The 19,471-nt window shown below is 34.0% G+C and overlaps 1 protein-coding gene across 1 annotated transcript in view; it reads right to left on the reverse strand.

The window, feature by feature from the left end:
- FUT8 (fucosyltransferase 8) overlaps positions 1–14,663 on the reverse strand; it is a 66,221-nt gene extending 51,558 nt beyond the window's left edge. Inside the window, exons 1-2 of the mRNA XM_063398381.1 lie at positions 14,569–14,663; positions 5,010–5,425 (exon numbers count right to left, since the gene is read on the reverse strand). Coding sequence (XP_063254451.1) covers positions 5,010–5,212 — 203 coding nt within the window. The 5' untranslated portion in view covers positions 5,213–5,425; positions 14,569–14,663. The remainder of the gene's footprint in view (positions 1–5,009; positions 5,426–14,568) is intronic.
- Positions 14,664–19,471: the final 4,808 nt, after the last annotated feature.

Here is a 19,471-nt window from a genome sequence, read left to right on the forward strand (position 1 = left end):
TTCCTATTTCCAATATATCTAAAAGGTTACACTAATTTATCAGCAAAAGGAAAAATGTAAGATTTCACAAGTTCACACTCAAATACTTTCTCATTCTTTCATTTATATCCAAGTTCTTTGTATGGAGCTAGAAGGTTCATAACTAACTAAAGCCACATTATGACTGCCTTTTATTTTTTCACTTTTTTCTCTTCTCCAAGAAGAAAATCATGCTCAATTATTAATGACCACTAGCACACACAAACCAAAAGAATACAGGCTGTCTGTCACTTCATCCTTCCTAGATAAAATCTCCTCAGTAAATAAAACTGAAATAAAAGAGTCCATGTCATCTGCAAATAAAGAGCCAATCCCTTATCAATTTAGATCAGCACAGCCCTGATCAGCACTGATTTACATCCACTGCACATCTTCCCTTAACTCAGAACTGCACAAAAAACAGTAAAAAGAGCAGAGGTGCCCACCATTTAGTTCAATTCCCTTCATTTTTCCCACACTGACCTATGCAATATCCCCGGCTTCACACTTGAGATATTTTAAACACATGTAGTAGAAAAGTGTGCCTTAATATTTTAATTTTTATCAACCCAAAACTATTTTTTTCTACAACTCTAATAGACCCAAAAACTGCCCAGAGTAGTTGATAGAAGTACTCTAATAGAGTTGTTCATGATTCATTGATCTTGAGTTTGGATTCTCCATCAGCCTCAGCACCAGCTAGATTAAAGCAACTCTAGTGCTCCTTCAAAATTAAAATCTGATCTCTTCTTTCTGAAGTTACACTCAGAAATATAAGAATAATGTGTAGAGATACTGGGGTTTGGTTTTATGTATTTGATGACATTTTGCTCTTTTCCACCTCTGTTCTACTTTATAACACACGCTCCTAATTCAAAGTGAGAAACAGTTCATATTTATTAAAAGAATTGCAGGTTCTACAAAATGCAATATTTAAAAGACTCCAGGAAGCAAATATAGTCCAAATGTGATGTATTCATAACATGAACACAGTATGAATCCATTTAACAAGATTCTCTATTTCCCTGAGGAGAACTGTGAAATTACTGGTTTCTAAACTGCCAGGTTTATCTTCCATCAAAATACCCTAAAATATAAAAATTTGACTACCACCCAGTAATACACAAAGAAGCACATGAACACTATGAAGCATTCCTGTATTGCACAAATAAAGCAAGCCTGGGACAAGGATGAAATCATACACAGCTTCACATTTTCCATCCAAGAAAATGGGACATGATGAAAGTTGCAATTTTAAACTCTCCTATTCCTAAAAGCCTTTTATCATCTCTATGCAACAGGGACAGTCTTTAGCAGTCATATCAAAATCCTAATAGTAAGTAAAATTTTCAGGTAAAACTACTGGTTTTAGGAAACAACCTTATGTAATACTTTGATTTGATTATTACTCCCTCTCAAGTTTCCCTTAAATAACTACAAAAATTGCAGTAAAGATTTCCAGTTTTGCTGTTGCACCCACTACATCTGTAATAAGTGTCCCTGAAAGGACTCTTCCAGGTCTACTGGATATAAAATACTAAAACAACAACCTATAAAAAAACCTCAGATTTATTACTATTTTGCACTAATGAAATCTAGAATGTTTCTAAAATCAACCAGATCTGCTCCCACAATATGGGTTATAATCATATACAGACTATGGTAACTCTCTATACTACAATATTCATGCACATAATTTCTAAAACTCAGACAATACAAAACACTTTTAATTCCATTTATCTTCTGCATCATTAATATACATCTGTGCCTCGTTCTAGCCCACAAGGAAGGTTTTTACAAAGCATCATATTGGCAAAAGAAAAACTTCTCACCTAAGGCTTTTTAAATACACCATAAAAACTATGTGGTACCTGATGTAATTTCAAGTAATCAGAAGACCACCACAAAAGTATACTCAGTCCCTAAAGGAATATTTTTTTTTTATTTCAGGCCATTTTTAGGAAGATGTGACTGTTCCAAGTTACACTCCTGCAAAGGTACATCTTAGAAAATAACTACCAAAAAATATGCTCACCACAAATCCTTGCAAAAATATGAACTACTCTTAACTAATATGGGCAGTAAATTAAAAATATTTTAAAAATCATAAATTTATAAGAACATAACATGTTTTTTGAAATCAAACATACAAATGGTTGCAGTGGGTAGGAAATAAACCAGAATAACCCAAACAACTACCCATCCCTGCCCTAAAGCCTAATGCTACTCCCTATATATCTTGTGTGAAAAGAAGCAAGCAAGAGAAAATTAGAAAATCATATATAAGTATCACAGAGCAAAATAGGTTAAGCAAGATTTTAGAAACTTTTCGTACATATGATCTTTGTCAAGTTTTGAATGGTTGGTTTTGCACACACATAAGATATGTTTCACAAGGCACACTTGTGGTTTTCTTCTCTGTGGTCTTTGGGGATGAGAAGCTGCTACATAAATTGGCAGCAAAGGAGGATTCAGATCTCAGAGTGGAAAGATCACTTCTTGTCATTGTATGCTGGCATTCATAGCGAGATGAATGGAAACAAGCACAGCCAGCTCCTGATTTCAACCATCCCAGAAGATGACACTTTTATCAGGTGATATGGAAGTCACAGGAATCCATTATAATGAAAAAGTCCAGGCAATTGAAATGTACTGAAATGCATTTTAACTAACAGTTAAAGACAAAATACCAATTTTCTCTAACTTCAAAATGGAACATAAAATCAACTTACAGTTTTGTTAAGTTACTAATTCTTGTAACCATACCTGCCTTCTGCCCCTTCCTGCCTGCCCTAACTAGCTATTATTATTAGCACTAATATTCATTATGATTTCCAACATTCACAAAACTTCTTTGCTCACTAAGGTAAATTCGGTTAACTTGGAGCTTTTTACCATGCAGAAGTTTTATCTAATAGTGCCAAAATACTTTAACTAGTATAGTTAACTAGTATAGTTAATCAGATGTTTGTTTACTGTTTCAATTTTACAGGTAGGCATTGCCATCTTGTATAAACTCATCCACAAGTAACATTAAGTTCTTATTTGGAATATTCCTAATTTCAGGTATTATGTTAGCCCTGTTGCATACCATAATATATGCTATATTTTAACCACAAAACATGCTGGATTGTTCTCTAGATATAAAATCTTAGTGGAAAAGGGCAGCAAACCCAAGTTTTTACCTCATGCCCTTTAAGAGCTGTACTGATGTAGAGAGTATTGTCTTATCCACTCAGATTTAATTGCCAGTATGAGTAATTAGAGTTTTCAACACAAAACAAAAAAAAATCCAGCAATTAAATCATGTTCAAATAATTGTTTCAGTCTTTCTGTCTTTGATCAGTAAAGCCTAAAATAAATCATGTCTTTACTTTAAGATGTAAACTGAAGCAAAAGTAATGTTTTCCATCTAATTGGACTTCTGAAGTTAAGAGGTGTTTTGTTTCTACAATGTATGCTCACATACATTGATCATCAGCAGTGATCTCTTCCAGGAGAGGACTGCTGGTTAGTGCCTCATTTTAAGCAGACACACTGCTACAAAACTACAAATGGGACAGTTTTAAAGCTAACAGGTATTTTCCACACAGCTTATTCTATCTGGCAAACAAAGAAATGAGATACTGAAATTCTGTACCACATTACGATTTAATACTTCAATAATACAGGTTGACCAGGATATTTCTAAAACCTATTTATGATGTTTCTGTGTAAACAGTACCATGGATTTGACACAGTAAAAATAATGAAAAGGCCCTATATTGTCATGCCTCATTTCCCTCAAAGTCCAGTACTTCACCAATCTCAGATTACTTCCAGCAAAAGCTATGCCTGCTGATCTTTCAGTCTCAAGCTGGCTCCCTCCTGGAGAGCCTGCTGACTGCTGAACCTGGACATGTGTGACTATTCAACTGCTACTCATTTGGGATTTCTCATGCTAGAATTTCAGATTCTCCTGCAGATATGACATACAAACACTCTCAGGAAAGGTCTCAGAAATATTGTTAAACAACAAGTTACAAAAAAGCTGAACAGAGTCCAGTCAACACGGTTTTTCATCTAATTCCAGCATCCTGGCACCATTAATGGAATCATAGAGAAGGAATGTTGGAATACTGTAGCATGTTTAGAGTAGATATAAACTGCTGGTTTTAGTTTTATAAATCATGGGAAATTATCAACAATACAAGCTATTATTAAAAACTTGCCCACCAAAAATGTAATATTTATTGGAATATAGATAAAGTTAGTGAAATATAGAAAGGTATTCAGAAAAAACATCACTGCCTAAAATATAGTTTAGCCTCTATGTATCATCTCCTGTCTCTACTGCCTCCTTCTTGAGAGGCAAACAGTACCCTGTCACCAGTAAAATCATTTACTCTCTTCTAGTCACTGTGTAATTTGAATGGGTTATATTTCAATGACTGTGTAATTGTAAAAAAGGAGATGATCCTACTGTTTTACAAGTATTTCTACAAGTTTAGCAGCAAGCCAAGAGAGAAAACTTAGATAAAAGAATTTGTATAATGCAGCAATCTATTGCAGATCATCTTCAGCAAGTCAGCATTTATCTTCAACAAGCTGTACAAATGTTTTCAGCAATTTTAAAACGAGCTCTTCCAATTACTGCATGCAGAAGTATAAAGAACTAGATGTTCTAATTTGTATGAATGTCATAATAACTGCACTTGTTTAAAGCTGGCACTGAGGGGTGAATCACCTACAGAACTCTGTTATTGTGACAGCAACTTCCACACCATTAAGTGGCTCTTAAGTGATGATTAGGTTAGACCAGAACTAAATGTATATTGTTTATTTAAAGGTTTTGCAATATATTTTCAGCTACTTATAGCACTTATATATACTTGTAAATAATGTGAAATATAATTTTGCAAGAACTCCCACAAACAACCCTTACAATTTAAATTCTATTATTTCATATTCCAAACATTTTCTGAACAGCTTTAATTACTTTGCGATCCTACCTGAGAGATTCTGCCATGCGCCTTAGGTCCTCATTTTGCTGCTTTAACCGTTCCAGTTTAGCAAGGATCTTGGACAATTCCCGACTGGAGTGATCCGGGTGCTCGCTGTCTCGTACCAGGTGCCCACCAATATAAAAGAGTAAAGTTCCCCAAGCAAAGAGGATGAGCATAATCCAACGCCAGGAACCAGTCCATGGCCGCATTTTCAGAAGTCAATTCACTCCAGAGATGCTTCCACTCACAAAATAGCAAACATTTTCCAAGCTTGGACAAAGGTGGACAATTCCAGTTCCTCTGCTTCAACACATTGTACCAGGGAAAAGTTGTTTTCAGTGTTTGTCTTACTGCAGCTCCTTAAAGAAGATTCTTATAAGGTTGTACATACAAAGAATATTGCATCATTCTTCATTTATATTCTGTGGGGGAAAAAAATCAGACATTATAATTCTGACATGTAAAAATATAGTGGACTGAAACTGAGCTAAGTGTATTGACATTAACATTCAAGAATGACAATAGACAATATTACTACTTTCTGTCACAGAGACAAAGAAAAAAGCTTTTAACTTTCCACAGAACACTATGCTGAATTCACCAATGAATGACAAAGAATATGCAATTAATCCTGGCTTTGAAATGGCTAGAAGAAATGCTGCTTTTTATAAGAGAAATATTTACCATTTCATGTGTCATTTCAGACATTAAAATAACTTAAAAGTCACTGTGTAAACTTGATGTTTTCCTTTACTACCAACAAATCGCTTTTATTCAACTACAAATACATCTTTTCACTTTCATTAACTTTATTCTTCATTTTTATCTTGCTATCTATGATTGCTACTCTAACAAATGAATTATAGCCATTTTAACTGTCTATTCTGCTATTTGCAAGTATTTAAAAATCAAGCATGACTTTAGAAACACTTCTCTGCTGGTTCAAAACTATCAAACCCATTTTGACAAGTTATTATTAAAACTATTAAACGAAAAAAAAAAAGTGCTCCAAAGGTCATATCGTCCCTCACAAAAAAACCACCACGCCATTTTAAAAAATGCAAAATCACCTCAACTAATTTTCTGCTTGGCAAAACATCATTCAATTAGGGAAAATTTCCTCATCTTTCTAGATCAAATTTTAACTGACAGCATGTTCAGAATTTTCTTTAAGTATTTCTCCCCTCTCCTTTCTCAGGATGTAACATTGCTACCTTTTCTAAAGGGCACATATATGCCATTCTGACTCAATTTTCAAAGTAACCCATTTTTTGAACTCACAAATCTCTAAATCCACTGTGTTTCCTCTGAGATACCATCCACATCTACCTTCTTCCAAATTATTCTTTTCTGTTTGATCCTTCTTTCACCTTAACTACTTTCTAATTTCATTTAATTATTTAATTCTGTTCCAACTCATTTAAACTCTAGAGCAAAATCTTCCCAAAATGCAATAACTTCCAAACTCATCCAGTTATGGAAATATGCCTGGAGCACACACCTCCAGATACAATAACTAACATTGAAAATGCTTAGTGTTTTCAACAGCACTGAAAATGCTGAGAAATTTCTTTAGTTATCTTGAGAAGAAGGGTAGTTTGTATACGTTTAAAAGAGGAAAAAAATCCAGTTATGACTAATAAGATGGGACACAATTGTTTATATAGAGTACTTTGAAAGCAAAATACTGAGTTTATTTTTTTGCAATCTGTTTCTCATAAAACATGGACTTAAGCAGACTCACAAATCAGGTATCTTTTTCACAGGCAGTATGTTTGTCTGTCTCAAACAACAGTGTTAGTAGATTAGACAATCAAAAATCAAAAAAATTGACATAAGAAGTCATCAGGAACGGATGGTACTCTTCCAGCTGTTCTAAAGAAGTTAAAGAATGCAATAGTTTAATTATTAACAGAGGTGTGCAACCCCTTACTTATAACAACTTTGTAGCAGGGGAATGGAAAATTAAAAAAGTAAACGGAATTATTTCCAAGGGCTACAGCAAGGAACCCTGCAATTATAGGCCAGGAAAAAATACATTTATGTCAGCAAAACTGGCAGAAATAATAAGATGAAATAAATCTGCAGACATTAGGATGAAAGTAATCAAAGTAAAAAAAGTACTAACATTACTTTTAGAAAGACAAATTGTGCCCCATAAATTTATTAAAGCTGTTCTGAGGATGTAAACAAACATACAGGCACAACAGAACCGGTTCTAATTGTTATGTAATTGATTCAGTCAATATGGATTTTCAAATGGCATTCAACAAGATGCCCAAAATGTTCCAAGAAACCTAAGCTGAATGGAAGAAGAAAGATCACCATGTGAGTCCCCACCCCACTAGAAGAGAAGAAACATGCAGTACGACCAGGCAATCAGTGTAAGGGGAAAGAGTGAGCAGGGACTTCTCTGCACCCATGGCAGAGTTCATACAGCTTGATATATTCATAAGTCTTGGAAAACAAGGTGAAACATGAGGTGGAGAAGTCTGATAGCAGTGAACTGGAGTTAATCAAGATGTTTAATGAGGAAAAAATCAAAAATGGGGAAAAAATCAGTGTGTAGCAGATCAGTGTGTAGAGCTGTGTATAGATGACCTTTGAGGCCCATTAGGAATGAGCTTTAGCTGTGATTAGTAATTCCATGAAATATCAGTTCAGCATTGGCCTAAATGCAACAAAGTCCTCACAGGTTTTATCAGGTTGCTATAAATCTCTGAAGATGTCATTGTTCTCTTCATAAGTTAAGTCACAGTACAGTTAAATACAAAATACAGATGTCAAACAACAAATGAATAGGAAGAACATTCTGAAAAAAAACATTAAAAAGCCTGTGTTTCAAATGTGGTACATCTAATTATACGTGATTTCCAACAACAATTAAGTATCAACTTGGTGCTGTAATATGACTTTCACATTAATTCTTTCATTTCATACTGTTCTGCGAATGAACAGAGTCAAGTATTTGACATTTTGTCACAGTATTTGACATTCCAGGGATGAGACATCCAGTATCCCTGGATGCCCAATCTCTGGAAGAGTTGGAAGCCAGGCTGGATGGGACTTTGAGCAACCTGATCTAGTGAGTGACATCCCTGCTCATGGCAGGGGAGTTGGAACTGGATGATCTTTAAGGTTCCTTCCAACCAAACCATTCTGTCATTCTGTGATCATTATTTCAAAGTTCACACAAGATCTTTAGATAAATCAAATTAAAGGAAAAAATCCTCACATTTTTAAAACTGTTCAATTCTTATAGTTTGTCTCAGGTTTCTGAAAGATCTCCACATGCAGATGTATCCCACAGCTATCTGCCTGACAGAAAGCCAAGATATAATGTCAATATTTTACTTGTTTAATTTTCTACAGCTATTTATGAGGTTTCATACTGTAAAAGAAGCTCAAGACTGGCAAGATTGAAAGTATGATCCTTGAGTTAGGGAAAAAAGCCACAGCAGCAGCCCACAAATGCAGCAATTCAAACCTGTCATGGATCGTAACATGGTTATTAACACCATCTGACACCGAATATCTAAATAAAAGTCCACCAAACCCAAAAGGTGGGGCAGAGCAACACCAATAAATATATTTTATTAAGCAGGAGACAGAAAAATATCTAAATAGCACTTGTCAGTGTTATTATAAATTTATGTTATAATTATATAGTGAAGGTCCTTTATCTGTGAATATTATGTTACTTTTATTTTACCAGAGAAAGCCATGGTTTTAATTTAGTAGTTAGTTATCCCCTGAGATCTACTATGATTTCTTGTCTTACGTTTGATTAGATTTACCCATACCCTGGCATTTTCCAGGGCATAAGCACATCAAAATATAATATATTGGCAATTAGCTTATTTTTTTCCTTAAATTTTAGATTAGTTCTTGTTTCCTTTCTAGAAGATCCTGAGAATGGCTGGCTACATTCTTACAATGTTACTATCTAAAAAAATGTAAAAAAAAATCTCATATCTCTTTCAAAAGGCTTAGCCTGGATATATGGACTGAAAAAGAATGTATTACTCTATTCACCCCAGCAGCTCTAGGGTAATCTTTCAAACTAATTTTCTTTACAAATTTCATCACTACACACAGCTAAGAGGGTTTTTCAACCTGATCCCTCAGGTAAATCATCTCCATTTATAAGAGTCCAGCTACCAACCACAGAAATGCCAACCACAGGTGCTAGGCAAGGATGGAAAGGCAAAGCTCAGGACAAGAAGGAGCTTCCATCAGTGCAGGAAATCAAAGCCAGCTCTAGTGCCAGTATCAGTGTGGGGCTGCAGGTGCCACAGTGACATTGGCAACCTTCAGTCACTCCTGAAGGCATGGCTGTAGACACAACTTTAGCTGCCGTGAAATAAAGCAAATTGCTATGACATTAGCAGTGCAAAATCTTCCATACACAAATTAAAAAGGTCTCCTGGCTCCCTAAGAGAGAAGATGAACAGACTACAGACATCTATAAAATTTTCTCAACATAATGAGAAATAAAACAGCCCATTGATGTTGATTAAAATGAATGCTTTTTGTTTTTAAATGCAGGAGTTCTCTATCACTCCTTACAAATTGATTTGTTACTTAAGGCACTAAAGACATCAAACCAATATTGGGAAAAGGTTTTGTAAAATAAGAATGAAGTAACATTAAAAGCAAATGCTAAGTTGAAAGTATCACAGACAGTAAGCTATTTCGCAGGTTTAATTTAATCTTTTAGGTCTATTACAAAAAGTCACTACAAAATGTGCAGCATTATCTAATGAACCAGAATAGGTAAGTAGTGGCTACCATAAATTATTTGGACTACATAATATTCAATAAATCAGTTGAATGAAAAATAACACTGTGAGAAAGGAACTCAAGTTTAAATTTATTTATTGTAAGTGCATAACAAAAAAATGTGGTTAGTGTCACAAACTTATTTAGACTCCATGAAGAGGAGACAGAATATTTACCTAAAAATAAAGGTCCACTTCAAGCCTTAATTAGCAAATTAAATTGTGCATACTACACCCGTAAGCCACAGTTGATTTTAAGAATATGAAAATGGTTTTTTGCCAAATAACAAGAAAAATTTGGTTAAAAAACATTGCTTCAATGCAATGGAATGCACTGAATGACTGAGTAAAAACAACTAAATGAAACATGAAAGAGACTTGATTAAAATGATAACTAAAAAAAGAGACTAAAGTGTAGCACCAATAACTTAATGAGAAATAATGTGCATCCATGTTGAAGTTATTTTGCTATAGCAAAAATGATTAATAAAAAAACCCCAAAACATACTACCTTTCTTCACCTTGCTACCATAAAGCCTTCAAGTTATTTTAAACCTTTAAAAGGTACTTAAAAATTAGAAAATTGAATAGCCCAATACTATGTAATTTCAAATGGATGGGCATCTTATGTGACTTAAATAAAGTTCTTTTTCATGTACTATTTCAAACATGTTTTCAATAGTAAATTCAGTCATGCAGTGTGTATTTTCTCCTTGTGTATTTTTGCTTCCTACAGAATTACAGCCCCAGAACAGCATTATGATTTTTCTTGGCAATGTACTGTTTCAAGTTATTTTAGATTAAATTCAAAGCAAACTAAGCAAGTCTACTTTTGGCTCAACCACCTACTGGCCTAGATTCACTCAAAGAAAGTGTACCTTATGTAAGCTGAAAAGGAGAAAATTACTCATGAAGTAAAGCACACACACCACTATAGCTAACATTTACAGCACTGTATTTTAACACATGTATATAACCTAAAGTTATACAATGTACAGAACATGAAATTCATTCCAGTCTAAGAGCTGTCACAATGACTTACCACTAATTGTGACACACTCAAAAAGCATGTTACACCAGATATACAACTTAGATTGAACTCTCACAACACTGTTAGTTTCCCTTAAAAGTAAATTTATATAAGTATTTTTAAGATTTTGTATTTTTAAGATTTCAGTAACAAAAATTACCTTCTTAGGAAAGCATTCTACTCTAAGTAATGTTAGCCTGTTGTGCTCTCATAAAAACGAAAATTAAAACCAACTTTCTGATTCTAGTTCCTATTTAAGAATAATGTGATGGTACAGCCTCTGACAAAATATTAGAGCCTAAGGAAATAATCCTTTTAGGATATTAAGATAAAACTAAGGATCAAAGGACAAAAGTAACAAGTAAATCCTTCTGTAGTGTTCGATAAAAGTAAGCAAACCTTACAAATATTATTCATGGTGTATGCAATGCATTCTTTATGAAGTTCTTACACAGTAATTCAATCAGAATTCTACATGTAACACACAAGGCATTGCTGGAGTCTTGTATGAACCAAATATTTGCTTTTCTCTCTTGGACCTGCCTACTGTGATGTATCCCAAAACAGGATTTCTCTTTTCATGCCTGCATTGCTCTGGCAGTCAGCAACCATTTTGCAAGGACATAATACATTCAAACCTTTTTGCATCTGTCTCTCTTCAAATTCATAAGCTCCTATCTTATATACAGAAATTCTTATTTTTCATCTTTTTACTTTTATGTTATTACACTTTATCCCATTCTACCACTCTAGTATCCCAAGTAAAAAATAATTGTACATTTTTCTGACCCCATCAGAACCCTCCTCTGATTTGTGACCTATATTTCATTATAAACTACTATATTTTTGTGACATTCTCACTGCTGAAAACATCCAAGATGAATAACACATGTAATCCACAGCCTCTCCTCCAGGCTGATACTCTTCCTTGCGGCACAAGTCCCTGTCACTTCATCCCTTCAGCTACTTCCTTTTCCAACAAATGATTCTATTTTTCATCCACAATTTCTCTCACTCAATACAGAACTTTCTATGTGCCAAGAAATGCTGAAAAGGATACATACACATTATCTCCCCAACTGTGTTTCATTGGGAAACTGACTTCATTGAAACAGTAAGTAAACCCAGAATAATACAGATCAAAAAATCTTTGATAACAAATCTATGTTGCATTTATCTAATTTCCCATTTTTATCTACCTCTACCTTGTTAATCATCATTTCTTTGAAATTTGTCCCCATGTTTTGCACCTTACTGTGATCAAGCCAGGACTGGTAATTATTTCTAATTCTAGCATTCATAGATATCAATCCCAAGAGACATTTTCCCATTTAGTTGCAAGCATTTTTAGAATTGTGACTGGAAACAATTTGGAAAGCATTTCATTCATCTATAACTTTTTAATTACCTTTATTACCATACAAATTATATCTATTGTTTTCCACAATCAGAGACCAGAAATCCATTCACAGAGCATGCACTAAAGTTTATTTTCTAAAAGTATCCAAAATGAAGTTCATTTAGTTTCCTAGTCAAGCTCACTGTTTTAGTTATTTTTTTTCCCATAAAAACTATCCACTTCCTCTTTTTTCTGGAACAAGGAAATAAAATCATAGTATTCCACATATATATATATATATATATATACTCAATTATTGTAAAAATTTATTTCTTTTTCCTTAACTTCTATTCACATGTATCAGAGGCCATAAATTGACGTAACCATTAGACTTGCTCACTATTTACTCATACATCCACAACTCCCTCTTTACTACTGCTTCTTTCTGTAAAACTCCAATTTTATATCTGTGCAGGTTGCTCTGAGCAATTTGCATGATATTCTCTTCATACAGTCCCTTATTATTGTATGTGAATGAACATGGTCCATGCATCTGATACAGTCTGCAGATTATTCTCAAATTAAACATTTGAGAAGGAAGACATGGTACTGAGGAACTTCCTTAACTGTGTGAAAGCTACAGGCTCGCTCATTTGGTTAGAAAACAAAACCTTAACCAAGCAGAACAAGCTTTGGAGAATGACAAACGTGGTTGATCCTTCCTGAAATTTCGCTAAAGAGGTTCTGCCACTGAATGTAGAAGCTTGATGATTTTTCAGACTTAGAGAGATTATAAAGGATGTGAATTGCTAGGACTTGAGGAAGTAAAACCTCAACTCTAAAAGCAAGGTTATCAACTTGAGAAGAGTCATCTGAAGATCCATTTAGAAGCTTCGGCAGAATACATATTACAATACAAACAAAACATTCAAAGCAGGGGAATGTAAGGGAAGATTCTGATATTATTTTGGAGTTTATAGTGTGTATTTGATGTAAAATGCTCAGCTGAGGAGCACAGAAACCATTTTCAATTTAACTGCATAGCATTTTATACCTGAAAACAACTTTGCAAAAATCTGAAATGAAAACACCTTCAGAATGGAAGGCAGAGGACAAATACTCAGAATGACCAATTAGTAATCTTGTGCCAAATTTATTCTTCTTTTAGGAAGTCAATATTTACTGATGCAACAAAAATAAATCAACAGGATAAAAATTCAACACACAGAACACAAACTAAGAGATGATCAACAGCTCAAGTTGTTGCATTTGCAACTGAAGTAGCATCAATAAATTTCCCACAGTGACTGACAATCAGTGAAGACATGACAGAAATCACCAAACCAAGGTGGCTACTGCCTTTTCCAAGGCCTTAAGGTGGTGTGTAGCAGAAAAACTGAAGCTGAGAGAATACTAAGTGCTATTTCCCTCACAAGTCTAAGTTTAATCAAAATCATGTAGAAAAGTAATTAAGGAATATATGCAATTATTTCCTATAAGCCGCCTCCTCCTCCTCCATCAGTGATCTCTAACTATTACAAATACCTGAGTTGTTATCAAGAATAATAATCTTTCAGGCACTGAACAAGGTCTTAGTTCTTTCAACCCAAAAGAATTTCTAATATTACTTCTATTTTATTCTATTCCTTTACATTATTCCTTACATTATCTCCTTGCTGTTCAAAATGGTAGAAATTATCCAAGAAATTTCTGGATTTTTATCCTGCGCAAGTCTAAATATTCACCATTAAGAAGAAGAAAAGAAAAAAAAAAAAGCTACCCACAAAACACAAAACCAAAACCCACATAATTAGGAAGTTTCACATCAATCAGAGGTTAATGGAAATGATTCCTCAAAAAAAAAAAAACCAAAACAAAAGTGGTTATAATAAATACAAGTGTTTGATGCAAATTTTTTGAAAAAATAGAAAAGATTGATTCAGAATATCTAGAAAAAGAAAACTCTTGGATACTTGCTAGTTATTTGTTTTTCATGATCAAAAAAACAGTTCATTATTAAAAGCTCCCATGACAGCTTATTTTATACAGCATGTTACATTGTAACAAATTCCTTGTATTTAGTACAGCCCGTGGTCACACTGGTGAATGTGCAGCAAGAGGTGTCCATGAAGTCTCCATCCCTGGAAGCTGGGCAAAGACCCAAGCAATGCACTCCAATCAACCCTGCTTTGATCACTGGTATTGGACTAGAAGATCCCCAAAGAAACTTTCCAAAGCAAGCTATGATGTGATTCCATGAAATAAAAAAAACTTTTACAGCTTTTGGTGTGTAAAAAAATACTATTCTAAAAGGCATAACATGCAAATGTGCAATGTATTTTATCGGTCACACAGAGACTACAGTAAATTTTAAAAAAAGTCCTGTCTTGGTAACACACACGAAGAAGGGCTTACCCTCTCCGTGACAGCAGGAATGAAACACAATTGCATCATGGAGGTTGGAGGTTAACACGTAATTCCACTATTCCAGCAGCCAGTGAAATTAGTAACTGTTTGAAAGAAAAAAACCAAGTCCCTTTAATTTCACATTCTGTAAGAACAAGTTCCTTTTGATTTACTCTTTATCATAACAGTGAGAAAGAATCTAATGTTCTCTTTTAAAGTACCACATTTTCTACTTGTTATTTAGCTAATCATGGATTATCCACAAAGATCAATCACTCAATCAGAATATTTTTAACTACCATCTTTCATTATATCTAGATTAGATACAATGTGATCTAGCAACCAAAGAATTAAATCAAAGAATATTTTAGGCTCTGTATCGATTTAATGAGCAAATTTTACAAGTCAGTCTCACCAGGCCCCAATTTCCCTTGTTAATATTTGCCAACTTCAAAATTATGTTTGAAGTTGATTCATTAATATTTACAGATACCATCAAATTTGCAGCTGAAAGATGTTATACATGATGAATGAAAGATATAAATCTGCATAATCAATTAAAGCAGTTCAGCCATTTAGCAGTTTTGTCAAATAATTGTTTCCCCATCTCAAAGTGTTACTCCCTGCTGAAAATACCACGCAAAAGTATGAAATGGAAAAAAATAAAATCCAAGATAGAACATTTACCCTTAATTTAAATAAAATTAACAGAAGAATACTGAAATACTCTTCCATATCTTTTGTCATTTATGTATTTTTATCATTGATAAAAATTATGATTATGTTAAGGAAACCTTGGAAAGAATTTTCTTTTAATCAAAATTTTAGAAGTCACTAGAATGATCACTGGAGAAATCACAGATGTGGAGATTTGGAGAAAACAAAACACAAAAGTTAAACAGCTCTTTAAAAGTATTCCATAGCAAAAGAATACAACTTCCAAAATTTCAAGGAAATTCCTGCTGTCTTCCACAGAAACATAAGCTTTCTTCATGCAATTCAAGGCTTAAAGGCACTGAATTAACTGTGAGCAAGTAGAAGCAACAGTACACTCACAATTGCAATGTGGGCAGAGAAAACCTTGTAGAAAAATTTTCCCTTTTCTTCTTTTTTCCCTATTCTCTGAGTTTGCAATACTTAAAGTGTTAATTATCCAAACTGTTAGCCTAATAAAACTTGGCACCCTTTCAGTTAAAAAAACTTTGGTTTTCTTTGAGGAGCTAATTACACAGAGAACACCTAAGGTGAATCACATAAAAATTATGGCCAGCTCCTATGCCCCTGTAGTTACTGAATTTATTTCTACTGGAAGAAAAAAAACCCAAAGCACACACATACAATAACAAAAACACAATGGAGTTAAGTACTAATCCTACTTCAACTACATAGCTTCTGGTCAGAGATAAAAAACAAACAATCAAAACACCAATTTAGATACTTTTAACATCAGAGTCACAATATTCCTCAAAATTATGCTATGTGAACACCTAAAGATTCAGATGTCATAGCAGCAGTGGCTCAGAGAAGTCCATACCCACAGCACTTGGGGGCTTTTAAGCTAAAGCTAAACATAGAACACTGACCTTGAAAGAGTTTATCAGGAGTTAAGAATCTAATCAGAATTATTTACTTTTCTAAACTAGATAAAAGAATCGACAGTACATCAACAGTAACAAATACAGTTTGGAAATAATAAGCACTCTACATTACACAGTAATAAATATAAGTGCTTGTGATTCTTGTAACATAGTAACATTTGAAAGCTTCAAAAATGATACAGTAATTTCTTTTTTTTTTTAATCAATGTTATTTTGAACAAAAGAGGGAATTGTACCTTGAAAGAAAAAGAGCGGTGTAGTTGTCAAATATAGACAAGATTTTCTGTCAAACAGACAAAAACTTAGTGGTGTTTCTTCTCTTAGAAAGATAAAAGAGTCAATTGTAGAAACAATGCACTCCTCCAATGAAATTATACATATGGATTCACTTTAATATGTAAAATGAGTCCATATATATATATATATATATATATATATATATATATATATATGGATAAAGCAGTCTTCACTTTTGCAGTCCTTTTTAACTACTAAGATAATACTTTAACCAGAAACACAGTGGAGTGAGAAGTTACCTTCATTTAATCTGAACTAATAAAACGTCTTTGTAACATAAAAATTACCTCAGAAAATTAAAAATTTCTGACAATCACATGATAGTAAAGGTGTATTTTCTCTTGTTGACTTACTCCACACAACCCTATTCTAATGTAACCACAGTTGATGAATAATAAAAATTCAAACCTATGCCTCTAACATCAAGCATGATCTTCCCCCACTATAGTAAGTGAATAATCTACTGATAACCCTTGCAGAAGCCTCATTCTGAAAAAAAAAAACAGGAGGAAAATCTTTGGAAGCAATGAATAAAAGAACAGACTGTGGAAGTTAGAAGGACATAACTTATGTGTTACAAAAAGAAAGAATTTGTGACATTGAATTGTTTCTTGTACTCACAAATAAACACATAACAAAATCTGAGGATTAGCAGTTCCACCTGGATAAATTTGGCTCATGAGGTAGGAGAAAATAGTTCCTGAACATGTAAGTGCAAAACAGATAAAGGAAACAGCCACTGAAACAGATGATTTCTTTAAGTAATGGATTCCCAGTTGCTCATTCCCTTTTAACTGAAGCACCAAAAATGCTTTCTAAAACACACAGTAGTTGAATCAAGAAGCTGAGCAGACCAGGGCTTTCTGCCCTGCATTAGTTACAAACAGAATGGTGCACTCCTTTCTTAACAGAACTTAATAGAACGTTTGCCTCCTGTTTCAGTACTAATCTGGGACCAAAGTACAGCTGCCTCTTCTTGGGAAAGTGCAGCTCCCTATCAGTAGAATAATCTGGATACCTTGGGAAAGGAACAGAGAGGGAGGAAAAAAACCAATGGACAACCTTAAGGTAATATTGACTTTTCTATTCTTGTTTCTGCTGAAGCGCACCACAAAATTTTCTCATCTTTTCCACTTGCTTCCCTCTATCATTCCTTAATGGCTGCAAACATCAGAAGCAAGATCAGAGGTAAGATCTTTCCTCTCCGGCTGGCATCAAAGCAACATGCAAAAATCTAATAACCAGGAAACTTAACATCAGTCTGTTCACAACTCAGCTGGATGTTTATAAATCAAGATGAAAAACGGGCAGATGAGAGAGCTGCTGAGTTTGTAATAGTTATGCAAAAATGTATGACATTTGGCAGCCATAAGAAAACTGAAGTGATATTTGCAGCCAGGAGGTTTTGCAAAATCAAAGCCTAGTGAAGGCTATATGGTATTCAGATGCTGAGAAAAAAAAAGTCACAGAACGGAGCTAAAGACTTTCTTCTTACATATGGCAGGCTTGGAGACTGGATGATTTGACAGAAATACTGGAATACAGTTTTGAGTGGGCCACATCAGGGAAAGAATGTCAAATGGGATCATTAACTAAATAATCAGACTTGCTTCATATCCTCATTTCCTAGTTCAAATTGAACAATATTTTATGCAGTACTTTTATTAGAGCAAGACGAATTTTACTGAGGATTGCAAATAGTAATATTGCCATTTGATAAAGAAGTATCTGCCTTGACTTTAATTCCACTCTGCCAAACTACGCAAATCTTAGTCTGTAAAAATTTCCCTTGGCACTCCAGTTTTCTTTTACTTGGGATACAGAACTTTACATACTAAAAAGCACCAAAAAAGGCACCTAATGTGCTAATTCAAGTATGGGAAACAATTTACTTGCATTAGCATATAGGTTCCTGCTGTCTAATTTACACTGGTTTACAGCTTTTGTAGAGCTCCATGCCACCACAAATTGATTGCTTTCTGCATGTGATCCTCACCATCACCATGGCTCAAGTGTACCACTGATCTAAGATCTGTGCATTTATTTAAAAGTGAAGGAACTGAAAAACACAAAGCACTTTGTACAATAGTAAGGCTATGAATAAAACAGAGCTGTGAAGTTGCAAGTCAAAACCTCACATAATGCTGCCAATGCCTTTTCCTCTCAAAATTGGTGTGACACATTATTAAGGAAAAATGACAGGTGAGTTTAAGACTTACTGAGTTTAAAACACCTTTGAAAGTATTAGCTTCTTGCTTAGCTCCTTTTATGTCCTTTTAAACTTAATACTTCAAGTTTACACTGTTAATCAGAACTCCCATTTTTATTTATAACAACTATCACTAATGCATAAATTTGCTGTCAAACCATGGCAATGTTAGCAACTATCGGCTTTATGGAGTGAGCTATTTTCTGTTGTATGTAAGATGGGATTTTTGTGTCTGTGTGCCCAGAGATATATATAACCTTTTCTACAGCAATTAAAGCAAGCTTGATGTTTTTTACCAAAGAATATTTTCTTTTATAAGCTAAATATTCTAGAAATAAGATTTCAAATTCATTTTCCATATAAAGTCTGTAATTATTAAAGTAATATTAATACTTTACAGTAACAAAAGACTTCAAAGCTAAATTTGCATATGTCCTCAAAGGTAATTCTAGTGAAATCCCATTCAAGTATTTCAGACTGATAATAAGTAACAAAATGCAGCATTTTAAATCACCATTTGAATCAATTTGGAAGTCAAGCACTTGCAGGAAAAACCTGAAATCGTATTATTCTTACTGTTTCCTAAGCAAACTTACATAGCAACACAGCCATTTACTTCATAGAATAATTGTGTATAAACTTATTATTTGTGAGAAAAGCAGTACTTTCCTTTGTGGTGAGCACATTATAATAAGGATGTGACTATCGTAGCCAGCGGCTCCAATGTTTAGCTGCTCTCCAGCAGTATCTCACAATTCCTTACCTTGCAAGTTAGGCTTTTTCCACCTACACTTTTATAACATGTATT

Source organism: Prinia subflava, chromosome 5, assembly GCF_021018805.1.
Source record: "Prinia subflava isolate CZ2003 ecotype Zambia chromosome 5, Cam_Psub_1.2, whole genome shotgun sequence".
Lineage (NCBI taxonomy): Eukaryota > Metazoa > Chordata > Aves > Passeriformes > Cisticolidae > Prinia > Prinia subflava.